Here is an 11419-nt window from a genome sequence, read left to right on the forward strand (position 1 = left end):
GATGATGATCGGGAATTTTTATTTCATGAAACTAACGCGTATCGAGAATTCTATTAACAAAATCTTCTGCTGATTTCGGAACTCTCATGTTAAATATGAATAACAAGCTTAACGAACGCTAAACACTTTACATCCTAGGATCAGAATGAATAATCTCCATACTTTTCCGTATATATTTCCACTGCTGCTGATAAGGAGACTGTTTAACAAACAAAGCTTCCTGGCTTGGTGATTATTTCCTTTATTCTCATGATCTTAGTGAAGAATTCCATTTTATTATTGCAGGGAGAAATTAGATTCCGGTCACTCTTGGAGGTTGAAGGATTAAGGAGAGTCTATGAATTTTGGCCGAGGAGTTTTTCAAGTCTCGTACCCAGACCTTCAATGGCCAATCGGTTTTAACCGTCAGTTTTATGGTAGGATCTGGGTAAGAGATTAGGGGTTCTCAAATACGGTTTTCTTTTGTTACACTAGAGCTTAAATAAGTTAAGAGCCATTTCAACATATATGAATCGTTGATATTTCCATTTGAGTAGCAACTTGCCCTCTGTTTTTGGAAGAATTTAAGACGAGACATGAAGTTGAAGGAAGAGGTGGGCTGAGAGCCGCGCCACCGGATCCTCCTCCTGATCACGGTGATATTTTGAAGCCCGTCTGGTTACGTGATGCCGCACAGGGACAAAAAAGGGAGAAGTGTTCCCTGACGGTTTTAATGGGGTAACTGTTGGCTGTAAAACGGCCAAAAATTTAGCCGTAAGCTGCAAGAGAAAAGTTAAACGTGAGGGAAATTTGAGGTAAACTCAATGAATATATTTAACCGATAGCCGTCAATTGGAAAAAGTTTAGCCGTGAGCCGTAAAAGACATCACCCCATTAAAGACCGTCTTCTGTCAACAACATGACACACTCTCCGCTTTTAATCTTAGAGAGTTCAACCCTTCAACTGCCGGATCAAATTTGTAATTCTCTTTACTGTCAACCATACAATTCTTTTAATGTTAGTTCAGAGAATTTATTATTGGATGAACTTATTATCCCAAAATTGATATTTTTCTTTATTCTCATCACTTATCTGGTTGATATTGCATTGATATTGTAAGGAGAAATTCCGTCTTGGTCACTCATGGGAGTTAAAGGGTTAAAGGGCTTTTCGCAAGAGCGTGTAAAAACCAAAACCAAAGTAAACAGAACAACCAGTTGGTAAAATACACCTTTAAACCCCAACATCAAAATGTATATTCTCCATACCGTTCTTTGTACATAACCTGTGGTATTAATAAGGAGAATTTGTTTAAAATCACGAGCTTTACTAGTTTGTGATCATTTCTTTAATTCTCATGACGTTTGTGCTTCATTCAACAGTGATACTGTTTGGAGAAATTAGCTGCCAGTCACTCTCAGAGATTTGAGGCTGATCTCATTGCTAAGTACGAAATTTATTCATATATATATGTATATATAATTTTTTCACGGGTAAGTGTAAATCAAAAGCTCAGAGTGTGTTTAAAATCAAATTTTTAATTAAGTCAATTTTGATGTTTTGAATGACCTGTTTGGGATTTTGTTTTCGGCATTATAGTTTAAATCTCGGGTTTTCTTTTATATGATCAGTTATCAGACTGGGATATCGTTCTCATCAATAAATATAATATAACAGAATGTCTAGCTAGTATGCGTGAAGCAAGCACACAAATGTATCTTGCGTAAAAGTGAACAACTGAAACTCTTGAAATAAGTAAGTTTTCCTTAACATCTGGAATCCGGGAATTTCTCGCTGTAAACATCTGCCGAAAGAAAACCTTGTCGAAGGCACTTCCGAAAAAACTTGCTGTAGCTGTTAGACAGAGTGGTGCAATTTAAACTGAAACTCAAAATATTTTTCATGAAAGCCATAATCGTTGCGGCGGATGACGTAGTCCCCAGTTCGGGAACAATTAGATGAAATGGCATGAGTATCTCACAATGGATCGAAAACCGAAAAAATGGTTCCTGTGTAGATGGTCAATCGGCGATAAGTTAGTTGACAGAAAAGATGTTTTAGTAGTGGCATACCACACCTTGCCCCTATGATGAATTTTCATCTGTCATTTCTTTTTAATCAGTTATTTTGGCTAAATTTCCCTCTCTTCAGTTTCGCACAGGAAAAAGCTAGGGTTATTTTGTTCAGTCTTCCAATCTTTCATTGTCCTTAAAGGAATGAATATGTTGGAACGGACACGCAATTAAACAATATATTGGAGAATTTTTTTTATTGATAGCTTGACACTAAATTTCCAGAACCACTTAAAATGCAGCAACAGCTTTGATTTACCACCTAAAATAACTGAAGTGTATTCACCTTAAAGGCTTTTAAAACAATCAAAGTGCAATATTTCCAATAATATAATGCGAATTACGTCATATGCATCATGTGGATCCAAGAGTGATCATCTTCCCGCGTATTTGCTCCAGGCGGGGTAGAGAGGGGGAGGGGGGGGGAGGAGGGAGGGGGGAACGAAGTTTTTCCTCCTTTTGTAAGAAGAGCCCCCTACACAGATTGAGCCATTTTGGGTCACGTGAAAAGACTTTGCATGCACTCGTATGAGTCCAGGCCGGATATCACTTTGTTCGCAGAGTTTTTGCTTTTACGAGAGGTTTTCTATTCCTATGTAATCTCCTTTATAAGAAAAAAGCTCGACTGAAGCTTGGATCGAGATAATCGCACTTGAATGGAATCAGTAACTTATTTACACAAACCTTATTTGAGTTGTAAATACAAGAAATTAATGTAAATATTGTCAAACTTCTAATCAAAATGTTTTAACCTCTCTAACTCAAAAAAGGAATCTTCTATTTCAACGGCCTACCGCTGACTCCTTAGCTCTATCTTCCATATGTCTGTTGACTGTGTTAACCTTCGGTATTTCTGATATAAGAAATAATAGCAAAAACAAGAAGGAAAAAACAAACTGGATCGAACGAAAACAATAATAATAATAATAATAATAAAATTATTTAACAAATAAATGTCGTAACGATGGTTAAGAGCTGTGAAAAGTCAATCTAATGCTTTCCTGGTCAATGGCAGGAAGAGCTTACCATATATATTTTAACTAAAACAATAAAATACATGTATAAGGCGACACGTGATTTTAATTGACTTTTCTGTTCAATTATTCATCGAAATCTAGGGTTAAATACAGTTAACTTAATAAAAAGAGACCTCTTTTCAGATGGTAAAGCCTATCTCCTTAAATAACATTCTTTTCATATCCATTGTTAAATATCTCAGTATTTGCATACATTTTAAAATGCTGAGCCGCACCTCTAAATAAGCTTTTAAATTCCGAATTCTGATAGTAAATAATCAAACGGAATACATGATTGAATGGCATTTGGATGAATACATGGTATTTTACAATAGATCAAGAACTACGAGATTGGCCCCTGAGTGGATCTACATTCGGCAATAAGGTTAGTTGACACATAACATTCACGTAATCGCTTTTAAGGATGTTTTATTAAATATTTTTTTAATGTACAGGGTTTACTACAACACCCCGTCACCCACTCAATTTTATAACAAAAAAAGGTGCAAAATCTTACAGCACTAAAGTCAATGAAATGCCGTTTTTCCATCACAGACAGAAGAAAAAAAATGCAATGTTGTGCTGTGGACGAGTGGGTGAAATGCTATGAGGAATAAAACTGGTCTACTATTCCAGAATTGATCTTCAACCGAAATGTGTCAACAACTTTATCGCTAATTGTAATGTAGAATAACATGAGCTGTTTTTCCCCTCAAGATTCTTAGTCTAATCATTATGAATATTCAAGCTCCATAACATTATCTAACTGTTGTCATATCTAATCTCTATTAAACCCTTTAACTCCCATGAGTGACCGAGACAGAATTTCTCCTTACTATATCCACACAATATCATGCAGACAAGTGATGAGAATAAAGACAAATATAAATTGTGGGATTACTAATTGATCTGATACCACATTCTCCAAGCTAACATAATGAGAATCATTTGGCAGACAGTAATGAGAATAACTAATGAGATCTTGAGATTTAAAGGATTAAAATCACCTATGCAATGGATGGCAAGCGGTTCGGTTGTTTTTTCTACAGTAGTGTGATGGTCACCTGACCATGGCCAGCGTTGTTGTAACAACATTCATTCTGCTGATTGTTTCCAACATTGTAGGATCCACCACCACCCCCACAGGCATCTACATCATTACTTCCACTGCCTCCCCCAGAGTATCCTCCTCCTCCTCCTCCTCCTCCCCCTCCCCCAGCTCCACCTCCTCCGCCAAACCCACCATAGATGTTGAAATACTCTGATCTCCCACCCACCCCTCCCTGTAGAAATCCCTTACCACCCTCCCCACCACGTCCCTTGGTCCCATTGAAATTCGTTCCACTTCTTCCACTGGAGTAAAACCCGCCACCACCACCACCTGAAATATCATGATATTAATTAATTAGAAAACTTTTAATTGGGGATATCGTGAGATTATGGTAGAATAAACATTTCGTACGAAATTTTTAAATTACTAACAAAATGCTGAAATGCTAAAGATTATTGAAAAATATTCTCACCTGAAAGTCTAGAATCAGCAGTCTGTGCACCATGTCCATTGCTCCCCCCTGCCCATAATCTGTACCCGGGATTCCCATTCGTATATGTGCTGGCTTCACATCCTGCATCTCTTGACTGTGCAAAATCTATCCCTCCTCCGCCTCCAGCTATTATCAAAGGTGTGTCGGCTCCTCTCACTACAAATGTACCTCCACCACCGCCAGAAGAATACCTATACTTGTTTATTCCTCCTTTTTGGCCAACAAGTACCTGGATGACTTCACTCTTGTTTAAGCGGAATGTTCCAATCATTCTTGTTCCTCTCCCGCGGTGCTGAGAGCTGTTAATCAGTAGATCGTACCCTCCAGCTGCCCCTATTGCTTCTATTCTGTAATCACCAGTGTATGGCACAGTCCACTGTTGAATACCGCTGGACAGAGCAACGTGTCCGTCATGATCCTTACCTGCGTAGTAACTTCCGAGCGATGTTGGACCACATCTTCCAGTGGCATTGAGATTTGAGAACACGGCTTTGAATGCTGAGAGGAAAATGTAAAATTGACATCCATTTTTTTTATTAAGTTGTAATTTCATCTTTATCACGAATGTTTATGTTTAGTCTGGCAGCTGGTCGTCTGATCAGTTTAAACAGCTGAGAGAACAAATACATAACATTAAGCTCGTTAAGGGCAGTTCAGATCTTAAGTTTTCCTACTCTGAGAAATTTGACTGTTTTGGAGGAAAATTTAGGGTACGGGTTACTTATCACAGGAGGAGTCTTCCCCTTTAAGGGGTTTTCGGGCGGATTGCTGTTTAAACATATCAAGAAATGAACCACTTCAGCGAAATCTGTGGAAAACTCGTCTTATTCAGTTCCTGGTAATTGCCCTGATAGAATCCTAAGCCCATTAAATGTAATTCGTACGACCTCGATTTCGTAGATTTCAGGTTGTTTCAGTGTTCATTTGGTAGAGGGAAGGTGTGCTTGCATAGGATTAGTATTTCCCGTTGTCACGATTTACATCGAATGATAAAGTATCTGTCTGAGCTGCAATGATTGAGGTAAGTATTCGTTTTAAACGCACATTTTATCAGAGTTTATGTCCGGCGCCGTTTCAAGTGGATCACGCAAATCGTTATCAGTCAAACTTCTGAAAAAACTATTAAAAAAAATCAAACAGCATTTCTTATACTTACTGCAATTGAATCCCGTTTTGCATTTGCATGTGTAAGAGCCGTCTGTGTTATTGCAACTTGCATTATAGTGACAGCCATGGATGTGGCTGGTACACTCGTCCACATCTGAAAAGTTTGAAAATCCATCAATTTTTTTTAGCAAACTTGACTGTGATAGATATTAGTCGTAATTTGTTTTCGTCTTCAGATAAATCACTCTCAGCGCAAATGGCTAGACATTTTAGCCTTCTCGGATGAGGAAGAAAAAACCGTCCGCCCCTTCTACTGCATCGTTAAATAACTCATACACTTATTGCAGAGATTAGGGAACATAGCTGCTAGTGTTGTGGTATGGCCCTAATTCTTAAAATGAGGGTATCTGCAAAAATTTGTCGAGTTTACGCCCCAACATTCCAAGTGTACTATTGTTTACAGTTTGAGCTACCTGGCTAGCATTCCTGATAAACCCGATTTGCGATTGTATACGTGAAGTATACCCTTATAGCGGTACACCCCTTAAGTATCCAGTCAGTTGGAGTTAAGAGATCGACGGAGATAGATCAGAGTTTCTTTTTACACAAGATTCTTCAAGTTAGTTTACGTTGCAGTTTCTCTAAGCACGTAAAGACAGGATCAGAGGTAAGTGTCAGCTTATTGTATTTAGTTTCCTTTCTCTTCGACTTCATTTGTTTTGTTATCAGTCTCATCCCATTTTTTTATCTTGTACATTATAATTTCCCTTTTTTAGTTTTCACCGCATGTGTACCATAGTCAGACGACAGCATTAAACGTTGTTGAATCAACTCGTGTTGTTTATTCCTACACTGTGATACTCCCCGAACTCCAGTGCACAACACCCCGTGTCCGCTGCATTGGGTACGCGACAGCCTTAATTCTTAAAATGGGGGTATTCGCAAACGTTTCCTTCAAAAATTATAAACTGTTCAATGCAGTCTGGCCAAAGTGCCAAACAAGGCTTTGTAAAGCGCCATAAGCCATTGGATATGATGCTATGAAAATATTTCATTATTATTAATATATCTCTATGAATATCTATGAATCTCACCTGTGCAATTCCGACCGTTCCCCTGATAACCTTCTATACAGTTGCACGTAAATGATCCCTCGATATTATTACAAACAGCTTTGGCATGACAGTCATGAATGTTGTCAATACACTCGTTTCTATCTAAACAAAGAAAACAATGAGGACTGATATGAGCTTATCCGCAAGCTGGATGAAGAACCTTCAGAACATTAAAAAAGAATATTAGTAAGACCTTTTTCACAGTTTTCTCCCGTGTAACTATCTGGACACAGACAAATGTATCTCTTGTCGGTATATCCATTGAGACAGGTGGAATTATGGAGGCAAGGACCACTGGAGCATAGATTCTGATAGGATAGAAAAACGCCTGTTAGTGATTATACTTGACCAAAAACATCCAAGCTGATTTCAGACGATTGTATTGTAATGTAGAGTAAAATCCTACCTCAGAGGCCCAGAGAATAAAACCTTTTCCTATTTCTTTATCTTCACGATGTTGGATGTGGTCAAAATTACTCAGTTGGCAGAGCCTGAAGCCTGTCTTGTTTGGCGGGCCAATATTCACAGACAGACAGTTGCTTTCCATGAGGCACTCATATCTACAGTCGTGAGTCATGAGCTCCTTCCCCATTGGTAAGTAAGATTCTTTAAATACGTAACGTTGAGGAGCACGTTCTCCTTCCGATCTCTTAAACCTAAGACTTCGGCAGCCAAAATCTGGAAGGGATTGGATTCATAAGGAAAAATTTCATCAGAATTTCAGCGAAAGAAATACTTACACTCTGATTAGAAACGGGAATACCACTGCAAGGGCGATACATATCAGATATTACAGAATTCATCATCGTACCTTCAAAACACTTTGGGGTCAGCACAAAAAAACAAACAAAGAAACGAGCAACACTACTATTTTTAGTCCGTTAATTAATGAAATATAAAAAAACCTCTTAAAATTACTCTGCACTCCACTGATGACAGAACAAAAGAGAAAAAAAAATGTTGGAAGAAATATACGTGCTGGAAAGTTGATATTCAACGAACCGAAATTTTCTTGCCCTTTATTTCAAGATGAAGCCACTTTTGGCGAGTAATTATTTTATACTTTTCATGAAACTTTTGTCAATTGCGTTTAAAAGCTCAAAATTTTTAAAATTTTCTGAAAACATCTCCATGTCAATTAATTTTAAAAGAAAAGTGTAATTTTTCAAATCATTTCTAGAAATGTTCACTTCGGTTTGCCGCGCGATAAATTTATGTTGCTTCAGCTGTAATTTGATGGGAAGGCAGAAAGTATTTTCTTTCACCCGTAGCACATGGAGTTTATTGTTAGTGGCTCTTTAAACTGTAGCATAACTTCATTTTAATACTCTTCTCCAAAATGTGTAATCGAGCGATAAGATAAAGAAAGGGTTTAAAACTCTCATAACTTTCTTCATCCTCTGTATCAACTTAGTGTAACATAGTCGTGAAAGCTTACGGATTGACGGATTTGTGATCATGACGGTTTCCTTAAATACATAGCCAATTGAAAAACATGCTCTAAAGAATAACACTGGACCATAATTTTTGGAACTTTCTCTCGCTTAAGTAATAATTTTTGTTAGGCGATACTTGATGCGGCATCAATACTTGATGCGGCATCAATTTTTCCGTCTATGAGAAATTTTTGCTGCTAAACCTACAGAGAACATATATTACAGTTTTCTGAAGCTGGCAAAGTGCTTCAAAGCTGATATAAAATGAAAGTCTAAAGACCTAAAGAGCTTATCGAGTATTTTTCCGGAAATTAAAGTTCAACTTGGTACTTTCTACTGATATGTTTAGTTGGAAGTCAATGAAACAAATAACTTTGAAAAAGATGGGGAAATTTGCTCTTCACAAGTGTTACATACTACGTCATTTTGAAGAATTAAGGGACTGGAGTTCTAAACAAAAGACGGATGAGCACAGGTAAACAGGTAAATATCAAAGACTTACCCTCGTTTCCATCTGCAGGGCAGTGAAACCATCCTACCCTCAGAACTGTTATGGACAGCAAAGATAGAGATAGTTTAGAGAGAATCTTCATCCTTGCGGAAAATACTTGTACATGTGTATCGTTTACAGTGAAGCAGGGACACTCTACCGTCAAGTTCAAGTTTAGTTTTTCTTGTGATAAGAATACATGAAAGTCATATATTTGTACTGCGGAAAATACATTTTAAGCAAATGAAGATCATCGCAGTATATACTCAACTTAAGCAGTTGAGAAATGAGGCCTGAAAAAAATTCAGGCCTGAACGGGAATCGAACCCATGACCTTTGCGATACCGGTGCAGCGCTCTAACCAACTGAGCTATCAAGCCAACTGGGAGCTGGTCAATTGTGAGTTCTTTATATACCCGTAGATGGAGAAGGTGTGATAAGAATTGACCAGCTCCCAGTTGGCTTGATAGCTCAGTTGGTTAGAGCGCTGCACCGGTATCGCAAAGGTCATGGGTTCGATTCCCGTTCAGGCCTGAATTTTTTTCAGGCCTTATTTCTCAACTGCTTAAGTTGAGTATATACTGCGATGATCTTCATTTGCTTAAAATGTATTTTCCGCAGTACAAATATATGACTTTCATGTATTCTTATCACACCTTCTCCATCTACGGGTATATAAAGAACTCACAATTGACCAGCTCCCAGTTGGCTTGATAGCTCAGTTGGTTAGAGCGCTGCACCGGTATCGCAAAGGTCATGGGTTCGATTCCCGTTCAGGCCTGAATTTTTTTCAGGCCTTATTTCTCAACTGCTTAAGTTGAGTATATACTGCGATGATCTTCATTTGCTTAAAATGTATTTTCCGCAGTACAAATATATGACTTTCATGTATTCTTATCACACCTTCTCCATCTACGGGTATATAAAGAACTCACAATTGACCAGCTCCCAGTTGGCTTGATAGCTCAGTTGGTTAGAGCGCTGCACCGGTATCGCAAAGGTCATGGGTTCGATTCCCGTTCAGGCCTGAATTTTTTTCAGGCCTTATTTCTCAACTGCTTAAGTTGAGTATATACTGCGATGATCTTCATTTGCTTAGTTTTTCTTGTCATTCTGCGCTTTAGCTTCGGTTTTGACGTTTTCTGTTTCCTTAGAAGGCTAACGTTGAAAATCTAAAACATACAGCAAGTCGGCATCACGTCACCCTGAACAAATTCATTGACTGCAAAAACGACTCTTATCAAACGAAAAGGATTCGCTTACAATTCTTCCCGTAAACATATGAAGACTCGAGGTAAAACGTTAAGTGACTGAACAGATCCTAACTAAGAATGGGAAATTCTTAGTGGTATTCCCCTGTTGTATTTTAGCGCTAATTCAACGAGTTTGATTGGTTTGCCGCCGAATACTGAAAAGTCGCGAAGAAAACGTTATCGGCGCAAAGATGTTTGTGACCATCAGAATCGCGCTTTGTAAAATAGCCTCCATCTGGTGCAAAAAATTGTACTTTATCTCTTTCCTAAGAACCAATTTCGTTTCCTCGAGGTTGAAATATAACAGTAAAACAGTCCTTAAAAGAATACCTCGCACAAGGGATTGCGGAGAAAGAAACCGCAAAGAAGTGATCAAAGCTTTGACGCGGTTCGAAATCGTGCCTCTCAGTTCTACCAGTAACTGAGCAACTAAGTAACATTCTTGGAGAGATGTAAATATCACTGCCTCATGGCCTTTTGTTTTCTATAATTTCTTTGATGTTCGCCAACATTAAAGGATTATTTTGTCATTTTTTTTATCATCATTATAATCATTCAGAAGTAAAATTTAAATTTATATATTTTTCTAATTTTAAAAATGTTTGGTCCCCGGAAAAAGGATCACTGAGAACATTTTAGGAAACATGCATACAAGTGCATTTTTGAGGCAATCGAGTGGTTGTTTGTTTTAATATCTGACGTGAAGAAATTAAAAAAGTCCATAATTCAGTAAATGAGAAAATAAATAAAATGACATAATGATAATAATAAGAATAAAAATTGGATGGAATATTCGAATTGCAAATCAGAGTAGTCCACGAGGACATATCTAAGCCAGTTTCCGTTCCAAAATAACATCGATGAGTTAATTGCACGATGAACACAATTTTAATTTTAGTACTCCACTTGCGTCTCTCTGGTTTGAATCGGCCGAGGGTTGCAGGATTCCCCGATACCGACATACTGATGTCTCATCGTTCATTTCTTCATTCGTTATCTTTTTTATTTCTAAAGCATTAACCAAGAGAAGTAGTAAAGCTTGTACTTACTCAGCGCACAACGTAAAGACAGGGCTGTGGACATTCTGCTGGATTGAATCCCGCTCATTGCACCACTGATTAACTTCATTAACCACAAGTTGCCGTTAGTATATCTCGATGCCCTTTTAATGGTCCGCGACGTAACAAAATCACAAGAGTGGCAGATTTTAGACAACGTTTTTTAAACTATTTTGCGGGATATGAGTGTAATAAACATCACATTCGACAGCTTTTTGCCGACACGAGCCGCGAAAGTTCTATTTTTTCCACTCGCAAACGGACCAGTGAGACTAAAAGCTCTTTGCACCAGCAGATGCAGAATGCTGTTTTATTAAAACAGGAAAAAGTACAAGTAATTCACGACAC

General features: G+C 37.9%; 1 protein-coding gene across 1 annotated transcript; it reads right to left on the minus strand.

The window, feature by feature from the left end:
- Positions 1–3480: 3480 nt before the first annotated feature.
- Positions 3481–8863, minus strand: LOC113668233 (uncharacterized). The gene is made up of 5 exons (XM_089214077.1): positions 8773–8863; positions 7241–7512; positions 7028–7142; positions 4592–5110; positions 3481–4449 (listed from the first exon to the last, which is right to left on the minus strand). Exons 1-5 carry the CDS (start codon positions 8861–8863, stop codon positions 4112–4114), a joined length of 1335 nt encoding a protein of 444 aa, XP_089070203.1. The 3' UTR covers positions 3481–4111.
- Positions 8864–11419: the final 2556 nt, after the last annotated feature.

This window comes from Pocillopora damicornis, chromosome 1, assembly GCF_964200805.1.
Source record: "Pocillopora damicornis chromosome 1, jaPocDami1.2, whole genome shotgun sequence".
NCBI lineage: Eukaryota > Metazoa > Cnidaria > Anthozoa > Scleractinia > Pocilloporidae > Pocillopora > Pocillopora damicornis.